General features: G+C 43.7%; 1 protein-coding gene across 1 annotated transcript in view; it reads right to left on the reverse strand.

Moving 5' to 3' along the window:
- Positions 1-1,672: 1,672 nt before the first annotated feature.
- The window catches only part of LOC127584196 (disintegrin and metalloproteinase domain-containing protein 9-like), a 111,376-nt gene continuing 93,685 nt past the window's right edge, over positions 1,673-19,363 (reverse strand). The window contains 6 exon segments of the mRNA XM_052040788.1: positions 1,673-4,955; positions 8,211-8,275; positions 11,910-11,933; positions 14,598-14,652; positions 15,898-16,039; positions 19,138-19,243. Of these exon segments, the coding sequence (XP_051896748.1) occupies positions 4,898-4,955; positions 8,211-8,275; positions 11,910-11,933; positions 14,598-14,652; positions 15,898-16,039; positions 19,138-19,243 (450 nt within the window). The 3' untranslated portion in view covers positions 1,673-4,897.

Below are 19,363 nucleotides of genomic sequence, written 5' to 3' on the forward strand. Positions count from 1 at the left end.
GAATTGATTTGCTGGATACTCAGATTCAGATTAGTTTGTTGTCACATACACCAAGGTGCAGTGAAATTCCTTGCTCATGTGAAGCTCACCGAGTGAACAGTGTACATGGCAATAATAAATAAAACAATAGATACAGCGACAAAACAAAATGGTGCAAAGTATAGTGCAAACTGAAGTAATGCAAAAAGAAATGGTGAAGTGACAATCACAGAAGAGGTAGAATTAGGGGTTCGAGAACACAGCAGCACCACCGGGAAGGGGATGTGAGAGAGGTGGTTGGTTCAGAAGTCTGACAGCGATGGGGAAGGAGCTGTTCTGAAGTCCAGACATCCTGGCTTTCAAGCTCCGGCATCTTCTCCAGAAGGTACAAGAGAGAAAGGGAATGGCCAGGGTGGTGCACGCAGCCAGCACCAAACAACACAATCCAAAAACACAAGCAGTGCCGAGCACACTGTAATGTCGAGGTCGGGATTCACAAGCGACGTAAACAGGGACCTTCAGAATGTGTGACAGTAAAGCAATCAAATTTGCAGGCGAAAACTTCCTGGTTTCTTTTGCAGTCTTTCCTGTCAATATTAAACTTCAACACATCATTAGAAACTTACTTCATTCATGCACCACTGGCAAGGCCAGAATTAATTGCCCTTCCCTAATTGCCCTCGAGAAGGTGGTGGTGACTGCTGCAGTCCTTCTGGTGAAGGTGTTCCTACAGTGCTGTTGGGGAGGGAGTTCCAGGATTTAGACCCAGTGATAAGGGACCAACAATATACTTCCAAGTCAGGATGGTGTGTGATTTTTAGGGGAACATGCAGTTGGTGGTGTTCCCAATGCATCCACTGCCCTTCAGCTTCTTAGTGGTCAATACTGTGGGCTTGGGAGGTGCTGCCGGAGTAGCCTGGGCAAGTAACTGAAAAATACTGAGATGTTTTCCTCCCCTGTCACTTCTTCTCAGGAATATTCTGCATAGAACCTCCAATTCCTAATCATTCCCCAACAACACATTTCTTTCCGAAATGTCAGAACGTCAACTGTCCATTTCCCTCCACAGATGCTGCCTGACCTGCTGAGTTCTTCCAGTGTTTTGCGTGATGCAGCACATTTCTTTCCCTATTTTAAATGCTTCCAGCACCATTGCATCTTATGAACCGGTCTCTCTAACTTCTGTGTAGCCTGGTTTCTAATTTCCTCCAAACTTACTGATCAGACTGCATTGAAGAGATGGGGGACTGCACTTGAGATAAAAAGCCAAGTGACCATTCTCACCATCCAAGTCATTTTCCCTTCCCTTTCTAACTTTAAACTAGATGTGTGTAAAGCAGTCCTGGGCCAATTTAATTGCATGCACAGAATTTTTTTCAGTAAAACTTAGGTCTGTAATTGAAACATTTCAGTGAGCAGCTACTGCGATCAGGCGTTGCATAATGTTGTAAGTACTTACTGAAGATGTGAACATTATCCAGTTCATTCATTCAGCAGGTCAATAACAGGACTTTTTGCTGTAAATCTCTCAGTTAGAAGACCAACTCTAAGGCAGCTACAATGGATGGACAAAATCAAAACAGAGCACCAAAGGGTGAGGTCTCTCCAGCTTAAAACAAAAAGGATTAACACACGCATCCTAACAGATCAGGTTAAATGAATACTTCAGATTAGAAAAAAAAATCATCTTTATTGCATCATTGTCCTTTGTACAGATTAAATAAAAGCCATCTGTAATCCATGTGTGCATAACTTCTTTACATCTCTTAAGAAAAAATAATCAGTATTTTTGAAAATGATATACACTAATCATTTTTAAAACAAAAAGTGCAAAAATTCAAGGTGAAGAAAGCTATAGGATATACAATGGTGGGTATCCCAGGGAGCAACTGCAGTGTCCAACAAGGCTCTCTCCAAAGATTCTGTAAAACACCATGAGTTAGATTCCAAGTTCCAACTCACTCCTAGGGCGTCACTTAAATTCATCTGTATAATATATATGTGTGAAATCTAAAAATAGATAATACACTTGTAAAAACATCCAGCTTTTGGCTGCAACATCCTGTCGCTCTCTGAAAGGTCACTAGTGGATCACTCAGTTCATAGTTAAGGTACAGTCTTTGCATCATTGCCATTGATACAAAATACAACATGCCTGGAGGGTATTTCAGTACTCCGATGAATTTCCATGAAATTCAGACGACAAAGACCCAAAAATATCTTGCCACCTTTGCAACCTCCAACTTGAATTCCAATAACTGTCTTAAACTTGGATTTAAAATTCATGCTCAAGATAGCCTTTATAAAAAAAAATCCACCTAATGGAATTTAGAATGTTGTTTATCTGTCAATTGGAGATCTAATAGAAATTAAATGTTCTCCTGTTGCAGGAACCCAAAATTAGCAAACTACTGGGCCAGCTTTCTGAACATTTTTAATTTGGCATTCTGTTGCAAACTCCTGAAAAAAAATCAGTTTAAGATCTGCAGATTTAAAGCAGTGCAGACTGGGTTTCATTTGTGAATGGAAGGATTTGGGGAGATCAATTTATTATTTTTTAAAATAATAGTAGCAGTTAAAGGTTTTCCTTTATGTGGCCCAGGGCCGTAACAATATTAGTCCAGTACACTTCAATGACCATCAGTGGATTCCCTCCTGGCCTTCAGTGTGTACAACCACATCCCAAATCACAGGGTAAATTTGGTTTAATGTTTCTCTTCATTGTAGATTCAAAGACCATTTGGCTTTACAGAATATGTACAAGTGTCAGAAATACTGATCAAATGAGTGAAAACCTGAGTCATCACATTGTGAAAATAATGACTAATAAGTACTTGACATGCAGTTTGTGCCAGGTATGACCATTACTAGTGCAAATATTGCACTCATCTGTGGCAGGCAACAAACCTTTTTGGTTAAAAATGCTAGCTTTGAATCTGCTACAAACAGCATGTGGTTTACACAGAGTCCAAGAGCTCATCAGGAGTTATAAAGAACCTTCAATGTATCTGGCACAAGAATTACGCACTGCACAAGTATGAGACTTCCACTAAAACCTCACTGAAAGAGAATGCCATTGAAATAAAATGTTCAATATCACAGCAAATGAGGGTGCCGGAATTACTTCATTTGCATATGCAGACTAATTTTACAGCTGGCTATTCCCACATTACAAAGGATTAACTTTCAACCTGTTGGTTTAACACACAAGGCAATGACACACCACATGGTGGTAGGATAGAGGCTCATACTTATAATTAACAGTATGACACATATCCAGTGAAGAGGATGTAGAAAGACCTCAACCATCCAAACCTCGCCGTCAGTTACATCGCCAGGGTTATCTAGCACTGCATTTCATTTGTGGAATTTCAGTTGGGGAACAAAAGTGTGGAGGGAAATGGTAGCACAAAGATAGCAAGGGTATAAGAGTTGTCACCTTTGGTGCACGCAGTTCAATAGTAGGCGTGTGTTAAGCAGGAAGTGTTGTACAGTTGTATTGGATGGAAAAGACAAATGTAATCAATTGCAGGCAACACAAGCACTTCTAAACAGGTAACGGAGGGAGACTCAGGCTGAGATATTCCTGGCACCCTCGCCTCCCCAGGAAGAAGTGTTCAATGGCTGGGGTCATGGACCGGAGGGGTGGTGAGGGCAAGGGGGTGGTGAGGGGGAGGTCATTGGGAGCTCTGTCCAATGGGATGAGGAAGTTTGGGTTTGTGGCCGGGGTTGGTGGGGGAGGAGTCAGGCTCGTGACCAGTGGAAAGGGTTGGGGGGGGAGTTCCAGGGTGGGAGGAGGCTGCCTCCAAGGGGTCCCTTTTTAAACTTGAAGCAGGGTCCACAGCGAAGGCAGGTCCCTTTGTTACACTGGATGTGGAGCGAAGGACTGTTCCCCCACAAGTAGTTCATGAGATGGAAGTTCCACACACTCACAGATGCCACTGCATATGTAGTAACACCCCAGCCATACAGAGAAGCTGGAGTTTCACAGAGTTGGCCATCCGTGAGCGGATCTCTTAACCTTGTCACCAAACCAATGCAATGGAAGCTTCAATCCCAAATTCTTCTGCTGGGTAACAAAAGATTGGAGTGGGACCACACCAACTGCTGTTATGCATTGCATTTTTAAAACATGTAAAATAAATTAGTCCTCAGTAGTAATGGATCATCCCCTTCTGTGCGATTGGGCATTCGCATATCTGATGGTTGGTGACCACAGGTGGCCAGTATGTTGAAACGTCAGGGTTTCTCCAAAGTAAATAAAAGATATATCGCAATCACTTCAGACAATCATGATTTTAAAAAAAGAGACATGTAGGAGGTATTCAGTTGCAATTTCCTTCAGAGATTGGCAACAGCAGACACGTGGTTTTCTTGAGGAATAATGAAGCAGCCAGCATATAATCAATGACCCCACCCCCAGCATTCTCTCTTCTGCCCCCTCCCATCGGGCAAAAGATACAAAAGCCTGAAAGCGCACACCACCAGGCTCATGGACAGCTTCTATCCTGCTGTTATAAGGCTATTGAATGGATCCCTAGTACAATAAGATGGACTCTTGTCCTCACAATCTACCTCATTATGACCTTGCACCTTATTGTCTACCTGCACTGCACTTTCTCTGTAGCTGTTATACTTTATTCTGCATTCTGTTATTGTTTTCCCTTGTACTACCTCAATGCACCGTATAATGAATTGATCTGTATGAACGGTATGCAAGACAAGATTTTCACTGTACCTCGGTACATGTGACAATAATAAACCAATTCCGTACGTATTGTGCAGGAAACCCTGCTGATCTGTCTGCTCAGATAGAGAAGTCATTGACACTCAGGGAGTATGGCAGGAGCAGAGTTTACTGAGCACTGATCATGGAACTACCTGTACAGAGTAGGTACGGTGCAAGTGTAATAGTAACCTAGACCCTCTGAGGCGGGTGAACAGGTCTTGAAGGCACAGGTCGAGCGGGTGCTGGCCTGGAATTCAATAGAGAGAAACACTTTCAGTAGAATAAACATAATGTTATCACAATGCTCAAATCTGTTGATGAAATAGCCCAGTAATTCAGGTTATTATCCCAGCCAACTGTGACATTTTTTTTTTAAGTTTGTTGCCTAGGCCAACAGATAACCTTCCCCCCTTTCCAAATGTTGAAGCGACTTAAATACTCTCCAGGTGAGAAAACCTGGGGCGTTTATGGTGCCAGCTCATGGGTGGGTGGGTACCAAACTTCTGACCAAAGCCAGCAGCTACTTCACTTTCCAGAGGTAAGCTCTTGTTAAAAGCCAAGGATCACAGACGTAGATATTTGAAGGAAAGTGACGTGCCTTTGGAAGTCCCACAGTAAACAAACCCCAAAGGTCCACACGATTCCCAAATCAAGATCATGGGAGTGCACATGAGATAGAAGGGTTGGCTGTCCCGTCCTTCGAGCCTGCTCTCATTCACCAAGTTCGTGGCTTACCTTCGAGCCCAGCACTCTTTTCCTACCTGATCCGCAAACCCCTCTACAAAACGGTGGGGATTTACATGCAGAATGTAATGGTACAGTGCCCACGTTTGAAGGGAATCCATGAGCCAAGTTTTATTGTATCATATGACAGAAGGAAGCTACTTGGCCCATCATCAGGTCCATGCTAGCACCCACTGGTGCCATTCTTCTCATTTCCCTCTCACACAAGCCCAGCAACGCTTCCTTTGATTCTTTTAGCCATGAGCTTACACTAGGCCCTACTTATACAGGCTAATTAGCCGACCAGCAACGTGTTTGGGGTGCGGGAGGATACTGGAGCATCTGGGGTAAATGCACACAGTCACAGGCACAACCTGCAAACTCCACACAGACAGTGTACCAGGTCGGGGTCGAACCGGGGTCTCTGGAGCTGTGAGGCAGCAGCATTAACTGCTGCATGACCCTGCCACCCACCATCAAGCACCATAATAAACTGACCAATGGATATCTACATTGTTGAAACTTAACAAGCACATAACATAAATCATCACAACTTGGTTCCAGTTAAACACTTGTATACATCAAAATAAACCAAACCTCTCAACTTATTCACCCCGTCCATAATATTCTGAGTATTTGTGATTGCAAGTACGCCTCCACCACAGATAGAGGGGAGCTCAAAACAATGGGGTGCCAGACAAACTCATACCTAACCCTTCCCTACGTTTAAAATTAAGCTTGTGCATCTGCCAAGGACGCGTCTGGCATCTCACAAGGTCACGAGGGAAATAACTCAAGTTGTTGACAGGGAGATTGAGGAGGATTTGATGTCTAACAACAGTTTGATGGCTGCTTGATAACCGTGCTCCCAGGTCTCTCCTCCCCACTGAGGTACCGGCTTACCAATGACTGCATTAGGAACTAACCTCAGATGGTCCGCCACACTGCGGGCAACTGCCCAGTCCACTCCTCTTCATGGGGCAGAGCACAACGTCACAAAAGCTGTGAAATGGCTCTCAGAATATAGACTGCTCTATAACAAGCTGAATTGCTAATATAAACTGCAGACCAGCATCCAGAACATGACAAGGTTTGCAACGCAAAACTTGAGATAACTTGCACACTCAGAAAAAGTTTGCATCCCGCAAACTGCAAAGTATTGGAACTTGCCTGCTGGCCTCACCAATACTTATTCCTCATCAGTAAATGATATCTGTTATCATCTCTTCCACCACTGTTTAAAAAAAAAGGGTTGTGTATTTAAGACAAAGAAGAGGTGAATTATTTTCTCTTTGAATGCTCTTCCTCAAAGGGCGGTGGGAGCACAGGCCTCCAACATTCAGAAGGCAGAGGTAGATTCGTGATAAGTAAAAGGGTGGAAGTTTACTGTAGATCATTGCGTCTTTCAGCCCATCCAGGCCCATCTTTTTGCCCATCTGCACTAATCTCATTCGTCTGCCTTTATGCATTGCCTACTTATGAGTCTGTCTAAATGCCTTAAATGAAGCGACTGTACCTGACTCCACCACCTCCTCTGGCAGCACGTTCCAGATATCCACCACGCTTTGTAAAAACCATACACCTCAGATTCCCTTTAAAACTCCTTCCTCTCACTTTAAACCTATGCCCTCATATTTTTGATACCCCTCCTCAACATACTATCATCATCATCATGATACTCATCAGGAAAAGAGATTCTGATTGTCTGCCCTGTCTCATACACTTCTAGCAGGTCACCCCTCAGCCTCTTTCGTTCCTGGAAAAACAAGCCCAGCATACCCAATCCCTCCACATAACTAAAGTCCAGGCAACATCCTGGGGAACGTCCTCTGCACTCTCTCCCACACAGGAGCGCAGATACCACCAGGCTTAAGGAGAGCTTCTATTTCACTGTGATGTGACTATTGAACTGTTCCCTTATATGATGAGATGGACTCTGACCTCACGATCTACCTTGTTGTGACCTTGTACCTTACTGTCTACCTGCACTGCACTTTCTCTGTAGCTGCGACACTTTACTCTGTACTGTTATTGTTTTTACAGGTACTACCTCAGTGCACTTTGTAATAACTCAATGTAACTGCACTGTGTAATGAATTGACCTGTACGATCAGTATGCAAGACAAGTTTTTCCACTGTACCTCGGTACAAGTGACAATACTAAACCAATACCAATGTGGAGTAGAGCAGACCTGAGAAGCCAAGTGACAACTCCTGCTCCTAAATGGTATCTTGCTGCTCAGATCCTCTTCCTTGTCACTGAGGTATAATGCAATGTCCAGAGGTCATGAAGGCACTACAGAAATACGATTTCTTTGTCCTAACTCAGCCTGGTCAAGCAATCTACTCGTCATTTCTTCATAGTGCAATTTCCAAGCCCTTATTCAGAACCTCTTTCCTCCGAAGCCACAATTTCACAAAGCTTCTGAACAAGAAGGGACAATGAGAGTTATGGGACCATAACCCACAGCTGTCCCACCATTGCAGCAGCTGAGACCAGGAGCAGGAACATAGGATTACTATAGCTGGTTCTGAAGAGACAATTTGGGACAGCACACAAAATGCAGGCCAAATGGCCCACATTTGTACCTGGGATGACTTTAAGTGGGGAACCTCCAAACAATACAAGCTAATCTCTAGACTGGCAGAACCCAGGCTCTAATGAACCAGAGGTTAGCAGGAGAAATAAGGAAAGGAAGCCAGAGCTGGAAACTGGTGAGTGACCAAAGTTAATACTGACTGGGGGACACGTGCAGTTTTTAATTAGGAAGTAACATACCTGGATGGTGACAGCTGTGGTGGTCTGTTTACATATGTTGGCACTGCTGTTCTTGTTGGAACAACCTAATTTAAAAAAAATAAAAGCAGATGATGCGTAGAAACATAACTCTAAACTGCAGTGTGCACACGAGAACGACTCCCAGTAATTCATCCACTAAAGTCAATAAAATTAATTTTGGAGTACTGAAGCAGTACAGAGAGACCACCAGTCAGAAGTGAACTACCAGGTAAGTATGCCATTGTCATTGTTAATGATGACAATATTGTGAAGTCTTTCCTACCACCAACCCCACATCCCCCCCCCCCACCCCCATACACAACGCATAATGCCAAACAGATTTTCAGCAAATTCTACATTTGAGGAAACTTGGGGAAACTTGAGGAGTGAGTTTTTCCATGGAGGGTGGTGAATATCTGGAACGAGCTACCAGAGGAGGTAGTAGAGGCAGGTATAACCACAACGTGCAGGGCACGCCCTATCTTACAAAGTTGACTGAGTTTTTTTTGAGGAGGTGATGACGGTGGTTGATGAGGGTAGAGGGTAGGGAGTTGTCTACATGGACTTTTGTGAGGCATTTGACAAGGTCTCTCATGGTAGGCTGACGCATGGGACCCATGGTGACTTGGTAGTTTGGATTCAGAATTGGCTTGCCCACAGAAGACGGAGGGTAGTGGTGGAAGGGTGTTATTCTGGCTGGAGGTCTGTGACCTGTGGTGTTCCCCAGGGATCAGTGCAGGGACCTCTGACGTTTGTGATATATGTGAATGACTTGGATGAAAATGTAGATGGTGGGTTAGTAAGTTTGCAGATGGCACAAAGATTGGTGGGGTTGCGAAGAGTGAAGACATTTGTCAAAGGATACAGCAGAATATAGATCAGTTATAGATATGGGCAGAGAAATGAAGTTTTATCTGGGCGAGTGTGAGGTGTTGCATTTTGGGAGGTCAAATTTAAGGGCAAGGTACACAGTTAATGGCAGGACCCTTAATAGCATTGATGTACAGAGGGATCTTGGGGTCTGAGTCCATAGCTCCCTGAAAGTAGCCACGCAGATAGATAGGGTGGTAATGGCAGCACATGGCATGCTTGCCTTCATCGGTCGGGGCATTAAGTACAAGAGTCAGGAAGTCGTGTTGCAGCTATGTAAAACTTTGGTTAGACCACACTTGGGATATTATGTGCAATTCTGGTCACCCCATTACAGGAAGGATGTGGAGGCTTTGGAAATGGTGCAGAAGAGGTTCACCAGGAAGCTGCCTGGATTAGAGGGTATGAGATACAAGGAGAGGCTGGACTAACTTGGGTTGTTTTCTCTGGACACCTGATAGAAATTCATAAAATTATGAGAGGCATAGATAGGGTAGCCAGTCAGAATCTCTATCCCACGGTAGAAATGTCAAATACTGAAGGATAAGCATTTAAGGCGAGAGGGGGAAAGTTCAAAGGATATGTGCGGGGCAAACTCTTCTGCACCCCATAGAGAGTAGCGGGTGCCTGGAACAGGTTGCCAGGGGCTAATGGTTGAGGCAGACATTTTAGGTAGACATGTGAATATGCAGGGAATGGAGGGATATGGATCACACGCAGGCAGATGAGATTTAGTTTCGTGACTGGCAAGACATCATGGGCCTGTTCCTGTGCTGTACTGTTCTATATACGATGTTTAAAAGGCAATTGGACAGGTACTTGGATAGGAAAGGAGTGGACGGACATGGCCTAGACTAGATGGGCATCACGGTTAGCATGGATGAGGTGGGCCAAAAGGGGCTGTTTCTTTGCTGTGCATTTCCATGATTCTATTCAACACTGAAACTAAAGATTCCTCACACTCTGGAGTTAATGAGGGATCTGTTGAAATTAATGATTTGGATCAGAATGTCGGTGCATGATTACTAAGTTTGCAGATGATACCAAAGTTGGTGGTATAGTGGACAGTGAAGAGGGTCGTCTAAGGTTACAACAGGAGACAAGGTCAACTGGGAAAGGGGGCCGGGGGATGGCAGATGAAATTTAACTCCTGTAAGTGCAATGTGATGCAGTTTAGGAAGTTAAACCAGGCCAGGACATTCACAGTGAACGACAGGGTCTGGGGAGTGTTACTGAACAGCGAGACCTTGGAGTACAAGAATATAGTTCGCTGAAAGTGACAACACAGGGAGACAGGATGGTGAAGGCAGCATATGGTACATTTGCCTTCGTCAGCACATCGTGTTACACAACATGGGTTCAATCCTGACCTCCAACGCATGTTCTCCCTGTGGCTGCATACATTGCTCCAAGTGTGTAGGAGAGCTGAAGATTTGATGGGAGAATTAATGCAGGGAATACTAATAGGAGAATCAGATCATTCTGTGAGTTTGTGTTGACTTGGTCGCCTGAGACAACCTCCTTCTACGTCGTAAACAACTATTGAAAACCACAGAATAAATAAAATTTTTTCCCTGTAGCCCTGCAATTCATTCCCCTTCAATTTCTTTCATCCAATTCCCCTCTTCAAGCCAGTCATCTGGGCAGTAGCAAACCCAAAGGGACTTCCCTCAAAGTCGACGGTACCTACCTTCGCTCTTCACAATTCCCAGAGACAGACAGAAACATTTGAAATACAAAATGTCATCAGCACAGTGATGTGGTCACTGACCTTAAGGAGGCAGCAATTAATTTATCTTTGCAGATTACTTCAGCTGTGCATCAGACAACAGCAAAGCACAGTCTCATTAATTATCAACTGGCAAATCATATTTAAATAGATTCAAGCAGGGGGACAAACAAGCCCAGAAATTTATTCCCAGTCAGTAGTTCTAACCACACTATGCAGTACATTGTACTGAGTCACCAATACTCAGTTCCATTGCACACAGAGTTTAGCAGCAGCAACCAGCGGGAAAGGTCTGAGCAGATTTTAGCTTCTTCAACGATCTGAAGCACAATAGGTCGGCAGTTACAATAACAGCAGGGCACAATTCCTCCTGAAGATGTTGTTACAAGATTCTCTTTTAGCTTTCCATAGGTACTTACATTTTTTACCTCCACAGTCACCTACACAGCAAAATGTAGATGTTGTGACTGTGAAGGTTAATTTCATGGTCAATGCAAAACTAATTCAAAGCTGCAAAGTGCAAAACAACTGCCCGTGCCAGAAATCTGAAATAAAAGCAGAAAGTGCTGGATAGACTCATTAGATCAGGCAGAAACAATTCTGGTGAAAGATTACTGACCCCAAACATTATTTGTTTCTCCTTCCACAGACGGTGCCCGTTCTGAGTGTTTTCTGTTTTTATTTTAGATTTAAATTTTTCCTACAAAACACAAAGTTCTCCAAATTCGTGTGCCTCAGCTGGGTTAGGCAGGGACACAAGTTATCAAATTCTTATTTGCATTTGGTTCCAATAATTGGCAAGCCCCTGTTGTGAAAAAATGTATTCAAAAAAGGTTTAGTTAAAAGAGTGGCATTGACAGAGACCTCTTCACGTCCTGCATTTAAAATATGGCCTGCTTCTTTTATTTTACATTAAATACAGGTTAATTTCAGTCCAGCCCATTTCAAGGCAAATATCCACACAGAATGCAGAAGAACTTTGTGTCCTTGTTTTCTCATGAAATCCCCACCTTGCTCCCAGAACACTTCACAAAAGCAGAGGGACAGAACACCAAGAAATTCCCAAGAGGTCTCCCTGAGGATTCATGAAGACAAATTACCTGTTGGCTGGGTAATAATTGGACCTAGTATTTTAGAAATAAAACACATTATTGCGACGCCTAAAAGATCAAGAACAGAAGTCCTAAGATGTCTGATGCTGTGTGTTGGCAGGTTCAGCTTTAATCTCACCTCTACCCTCACGACTAGCAGAGGAGAATGACCCACTGTCTGGTTTCTGCACAGTCATACCTTGTTAAACCATAGATTTAAGCACTTCATAAGCAAAGGCCTTCCTGGCATTAAGTGAGCAGGAAAAGCAGTTTGGAGACGAGAGGTTTTACCGAGTACTTCCCAAGTAATAAAACAGTACAGCACAGGAACAGGCCCTTCGGCCCACAATGTGGTGCCAAACTACTGTGTCATGTTGATTTGCCAGTTGTCGGGAGGGGAGGTGTGGAGATTAAGTGGCAGATCTTTTTGGGAAAAGTTATAGGCTTCACAGAATGGCATCGCTCACAAATCAAAGGGGAGAATCTGACACCCGGGATTCTTGGCAGGAATTACCCTCTCCTCAGTCCAACTGGCATCAAAGCAGATTTAGAGATTACTACCTGCATTGTCAAATGGACACTTGCAAAAATGTAAAGAACATGGGAAAGAGCAGGAGAAAGCTATTCGGCCTCTTGGGGCGACTCCTCCATTCAGTAAGAACATGGCTGATTTTCTACCTCAGAGTAGCTTTCCTGCTCTAACCCCATATTCCCCAATTCCATTCATATCAAAAGATCTACCGATCACTGAGTACACCCAGTGACCAAGCCTCTACTGCCTCTGGGTTACAGAACTCAAAAAAGATCACCACTCTCTTGGTGAAGAAATTTCATCATCTCTGTCCTGAATAGCCGACCTCCATTTTCAATCTGTGACCACGAGTTCTAAACAACCCAGTTAAAGCAGACATCATCTCTGTGTCTCCCTTGTCAAATTCCATAAGAATCTTGTAAGTTTCAGCGAGATCACTTCTTATTCCTTTAAACTATAGTGAGTCTAGGTCCCCAAAAATCCTGATGAAGGTTCTCCAACCTGAACTACGTCTCCTTTCACAGATGTGATGAGTGTTTGAAATAAAAACAGAAAATGCTGCAAAGTACAGACCCAGTCTGCTTAAATTTTTCTTCATAAAACAAACTTCCCCATCAGAGAAATTAATCTGGTGAACCTTCACTGCACTCCCTCTAGAATATCCTTCCTCAGGGAAAGACAGTATTCCAGGCAGAGTCCACCAGGTTCCCATATAATTGCAGTATGACATCTTTACTTATCTACTCAAATCCACTTGAACTAGCCAATATACAGTTTGCCTTCCCAATTGCTTGCTGTACCTCAATGTTAACTTTCAGCAATTCAGGTACAAGGACACCCAGTTCTCCCCGGACACCAACACCTTTCAGTGTCAGACCATTTAGAATATACTTCACCTTTCTATTTTTTCTCATTACATTCTCTACCCGCTGCGTTCTCACCCCTTTACCTGTACCCCTCTGTGGCCCCACCATCCCCCTCACGACCCACACTACCACCAGCAGACTTGGATATATTACACTCAATCCTCTCATCTAAGGCATTGATATGGATTGTGAACATCCAGGACCCCAGCACTGACACCTGCGGCACCCACTGGCCACAGCCTCTCATCCCAAAAACGACCTGTTCATTCCTACTTTGACTTGTGCCCATTAACCAATCCTCAACCCGAGCCAATATCTTCGCCCCAATACCCTGAGCCTTAGTTTTCATTAATAACCTCTTGTGCAGCACTTTATTGATGTACTTCTGAAAGTCCAGGTACACAACAGCTGTCCCCTTTTCTGCATCTTCAAAACAATTTGTAACAGAATGATCAAACACGATCTGGGTCGTTTAGAACTCGGGGTCACAGATTGATCTTTCCATTCATATTGACTCTGCCCAACCCTGTTGTTATTTTCTAAGTGCCCTGTTACCACTTTTTAAAATAAGAGATGCCCGCATTCTCTCTGTTACTGGCAGAAGGCCAGCTGATCCGTTGTCCTCCATTTCCTCACTCCCACCTGTGTTAAATTGTGGGGTTACATCTGCCTCTCTAATTGGTTGCAATAACTGTGTGAACCAAAAGAGATCACAGAAACGTACAGGGCAGGAGGAGACACTTCAGTCCATTACATCCATGCTGGACTAAATGAAGGTCAAGACTAATTCCACTCATACTACCCAGAAATTCATCCCCAACTGGTAGCAACAAGCATGCCACATAGTCCCAATCAGTGCCTTACACTATCCTTTGTGGATTCACACCATTGCCTCTGAAATTCATTCACTTGAAGTCAGAGTATAACACAGTCACAAGGCTAAGCAGTGTATTTAATGTTACTGATTGTGGATGAATTTCTGGGCAACATCTGGATACCTTTTAAAAAAAAACCTGAGTGTTTCTGCTTCCACCCTTAGAAACATAAATCAAGAGCTTTCTCCTCAACTCCCCATTAATCCTTTGGTCTGCAGCCACCTCTGTTGAGATAGAAGTGACCTGTCACTCTTGCAAATGGGCAGACAGACAGGTGGGAAATTCATGTTAACAAGACGCACCCCAGACCTCACCACAAAACACGTGGCGTCATTTTATGAGACCTGAGATAAAAATGATTCTTGCTGTTTCCCAACAACACCAGAACAGATAGCAAAGGCACTGTAAGGAGACTTTCACTCACCCCTTCCTTAGCCAAGTTATTGGGAGCATTTCGTGGCCCTCCTGTGCTTTCAGACCTAAGGTGGACACATCAGGAAAGACAAAACAACATGATTAATTTCTATGGATAACCCAATTTTTATAAAACAAATAACGTAGCTAATCTTGGACAATTTCCAATATCCCATCATCAGAACATTAGGAATTTGGATCATATCTTGATACAAAACATATACAGACAAAGTTACAACTGTATCACAAAGGTTAACTGATGGGCACTTATTAGCAACACACGTCCATCAGACACATCAGAGCTGCTTAAGTGCAGCAACTTGCTGATTGGTTGGTGAACAGAAATGCAGAGCAAGATCCAATAAACTGGAAAAAAAAATGGTCAGTTAACCAGTTTTCCACCAATCAGCAGATTACTGAACTCAGTTGATTAGGGAAATATTCGGAATATCGAGAAAATTCGCTCTTTGCTTTCAACGGGAGAATGGATGTAACTACCTGGAAAGGCAGGGTGGTCCTTGGTTTAGCAACTCATCTGAAAGATATCACCATTCATCAGTGTAGCAACCTCCACACTGCAACTGATCAACGATGGTGAAACCTTGCTGTGTGCCAACTGACTGCTCATGTTTGGCTGCTTAGCAACAGGGCAACCAGGAACCAGTGGGAAAACTGGACTTCCCTCACAGCCAACCAAATAAACTGAATAACCGCACTTCAGGGCGGATGAAGTCAACTCGTCATTGGTAGCTTTTTCACCCAAGTCAGAAGGTCATGGGTTCGAATCTAGCTCCCAAGATCTGAATCCACAATCCAGACTGACAGTACAGTGCAGAACTGAGGTGGGGGGGGGGAAGCATTGCCAGTCATTGATTTTCTTTTGGATGAGATATTAAACTGAAATCCCCCCAAGATCCCATCAATAAAAGCAGAACACATGGCCATGATATCACTGCTGTTTATGGAATCTAGCTGTGGGGAAATTGACCATCATGTTTCCTACCATACAACCGGGGCTCTCTTTCAAAAGTACCTCATAAGCAGTAAATTGCCTTGGACATCCCAAGGTTATAAACTATTTTGTTCTGTACGGAAATATATCTTCATTTTCACTGAGTTTCTGCTTCAGATTAGCTGAAGTTAAGATTGATGATGAGAAACTTCTCAAACTGTACTGAAATAATTTATCACTTGCACATGCTCAATTCACCTTTTAAAATTGTTGTGATTTCTTACACAGCCTATAAACACCTTCTCTTTCAGTTTGGCTTCTCAACATTGCTTCTTGAAATAAAGAGTAAAATATTTACTTGTGCCTTTGCGAACTTCGTGTTTGATAGAATTTTCGTTTCAACTCATTCCTTTTTGTAAACAAGTACACGAGCAAAATAACCAGTGGAACCACTAGCAGGAAGAAAATCAGCAGTCCGTCCCGTAGCGATGTGTCCTTATCTGGAAAAGTGAGAGACAGAGACAGACAGACAGAAAAACATTACTCATGAGTGGAATCTGCGGGAACCCTTAGATGACGGCAGTGTTGGGCTTCGAGAGGGCTGGACCCTTTAAGTGCAATAAATAAGCATTCAGCAACCTGGAATCATCTTGCAAATATCAACCTTTGTACACCATGCTTCTTGGGTGAACAGTAATAGAACATAGAACAGTACTGCATAGCAACAGGCCCTTCAGCCCACAATGTCTGTGCCAGCCATAATGTCAATTTAAACAAATTGCCTGCACATGGTCTTTATCCCTACTTCCCTGCTTGTTCACGTGCCTGTCTTAATGCCTCTTAAACGTTGCTGCTTCCACCACCTCCCCTGGCAGCGCGTTCCAGTGCTAGATAAAAAAAAACTTGCCTCACACATCTCCTTTAAACTTTCCCCATCTCATTTTAAACCTATGCCCTCTAAAGTCTGACATTTCTACCCTAGGAAAAAGGTTCTGACCATTACAGGAAGGAAACGGTGCAGAAGAGGTTCATCAAGATGTTGCCTGGATTTAAGAGTATTAGCTATTAGGAGAGGTTGGACAAACTTAGACTGTTTTCTCTGGAGTGTTGGAGGCTGAAGGGGTGACCTGATCAAAGTAACCCAACGTGAAAAAACACTCATTCTGTTGCAGTGAGGATTCCCACAGATGGAGAAGACTCACAGACACCATGTGTGTCACCTGTGGTCTCTATGTTGTAAAATGATGGAAATTTATGGACTAGGAGGCCATTTGGTGCATTCTGTCCACGCCAAAGCTATTGCCACTTTCCAGCTATTGTAAGCTGCAGCCCAACAAGTGCTCATCTAGGTAGTCCTTACACATACTGTGGTTTCTGCCTCCTCCACCAGAGGGCGAGTTCTAGACCCTGACACTCCCCTCCAATTTTCTAATCATCTCAAATGTAGTCCACCTAGCCATTGACCTTGGTGCCAAGGTCCTATCTAACCTTCTCATTATTTACATTGTAGCTTTACCACAAGAGTGCCACAGAGTAATCATTGATATTGCAATTAAATCTTGTCATTTTTGTGGTGGGTGTTTGATTTTTGTAACAATGAAGCAAAATATAGTTTTAAACATTTGATCAGAACAAGGCACCATTGGGATTTATTGCCCATCCATAGATGCCTGTGATGTTGCGAGTTCCCCTCTCTTGAACTGCTGTGGTAAAATACGTATATCCACAATGCCTTTTGGTTGGAGTTGGGAGGATTTTAACAATAAATGAGAATCAAATTAAAAACGATATTTGCTGGAAATGTGAAACAAAAACACCAAATGCTGGAAACACTCCAGTGAAGGGTCTTCGACCTGAAACATTAACTCTGTTTCTCTTTCCACAGATGCTGCCTAATCTGCTCAGTGTTTCCAGCATTTCGGTTTCTGCAGGATTTGAGATACAATTACTACACTACATGACTACATTATTCTCCACCGCCCACTTGCCTGGATGAGTGCAGCCCCACACCATCCAGGGCAAAGCATCCCATCCCCCATCCTAAACATGCATTCCTGACACCAATGGCACAAAACCATTCACAAAATGCACTCAGCCAGGCTACTCCAACAGCACATCCCAAACCCACGACCTCTCCCTCCAAGATGGACAAGGGCAGCAGGTGCAAGAGAACACCATCATTTGTTGGTTCCCCTCCAAGTCACACACCACGCTGATTTTGAAATATGTCACCGTTCCTTCCTCACTGATTGGGTCTAAATCCTGGAAGCCCCTCTCCAGTAGCACTTGTGGGAGCACCTTCACCAGGACTGCAGTGGTTCCAGAGGCCAGCTCACCAGCACCTTCTCAAGACCAATTATGGATGGGTAATAAATGCTGACCTAGCCAGTGATCCCAAGAAATAAAAATGAAAAAGAAAAAAATTCAAGCAAGGAGCTAACAGGTTTAGTTACACAGAACAGTACAGCACAGAACAGGCCCTTCGGCCCACAGTGTTGTGCCAACATAGCTATTCCCTCCTTCCTCCAGAATGCCCATATCCCTCCATTTTCCTCTCATTCTTGTGCCCATCCAAGCCCCTCTTAAAAGCCCCCAATGAATTTGCCTCCACCACTCTATCAGGCAATGCATTCCAGGCATCCACGACTCTCTCAGTAAGAAATGTACCCCTCACTTCTGTTCTGAACCTACACCCTCTCACCTTAAATGCATGCCCTTCTTTTAACTTCCAAGATGGTTTACAGGCAGCTGAACAGGCAGCTCCGTGGTCATGGCCTTGGACAGAGTGCGCAGGCTGGAACACAGATAAGGAGATGGAGACTCTGGCACCAATACTCCCAGACTAATAGGATGGCAGAGTTTTTAAATCTGGACTCGAAGGGCAAAGGCCCACCATTCTGAGGTGGGCCATTTCAGCTGGTGAGGATGACGACTGGTCCCTGGAGCCAAGATCATAACATCTGGCTTCTTGCCCAAGTGACCGTCACATCCCTTCCAGGTCACGTCTGTTCTACACTGTTGTTGTAACAAGATCACTACAGTAACTGTCATGTCCTCACAAGCAAACAAAAGCCCTCTACTGCTTAACCCTTTGGGGAATGTGTAACGTTCAGTACAGGAGGAAATCTCACAGGTTCCAGGAGTTTGGCTTAATGAAGAACAAACGGTGATAAATGGCTGAGTTTGTGTGCTGTGCAACTTGGAGGTACGGCATTCCCAGGCAACTTGAGTTGATCCAGGTGAAGAAGGTTGAGGATTTCAGTAATACTGCCAAAGAAGCCTTGATAAATTCCTCATTTCATCAGACTTGCAGTGCAGCCATTGTGGTACCAGTGGCAGAAGGTTTCACCAGCACACCAGGCACCAGTCAACCAATCCGTTTTAGAACACAGAACACTACAGCACAGTACAGGCCCTTCAGCCCACAATGTTGTACTGACATTTTATCTTGCTCTAAGATCAATCTAACCTTTCCCTCCCACATAGCCCTCCATTTTTCTTTTTGCTTTTAAAATGTTTAATTTATATGTTTTTTTTTTAATTGTAAGCCTCTTCTAAGACAAAAATGAAACCCTGTAATAACGTAGCTCTCAGTTACCATTGTACGTTGGTCCACTGTCAATGCTCCCACCGTATCCAGTTTTTGTACAATCAGGAGGCGCCCAACCTTTCGCACAGTGACAGTTCTTATTGTTGTTGCACACCTGTAGACAAGGTACAAAACATGGGTCACTCTTACTGCTCCTCCAGCCACCGGAACCGTGCGTCATTTGTACAAGAAAGGATCGCCAAGGTTTGACTCAGCCAAGGAGGAACAAGAGATG

Source organism: Pristis pectinata, chromosome 29 (genome assembly GCF_009764475.1).
Source record: "Pristis pectinata isolate sPriPec2 chromosome 29, sPriPec2.1.pri, whole genome shotgun sequence".
In the NCBI taxonomy this organism is placed as follows: domain Eukaryota; kingdom Metazoa; phylum Chordata; class Chondrichthyes; order Rhinopristiformes; family Pristidae; genus Pristis; species Pristis pectinata.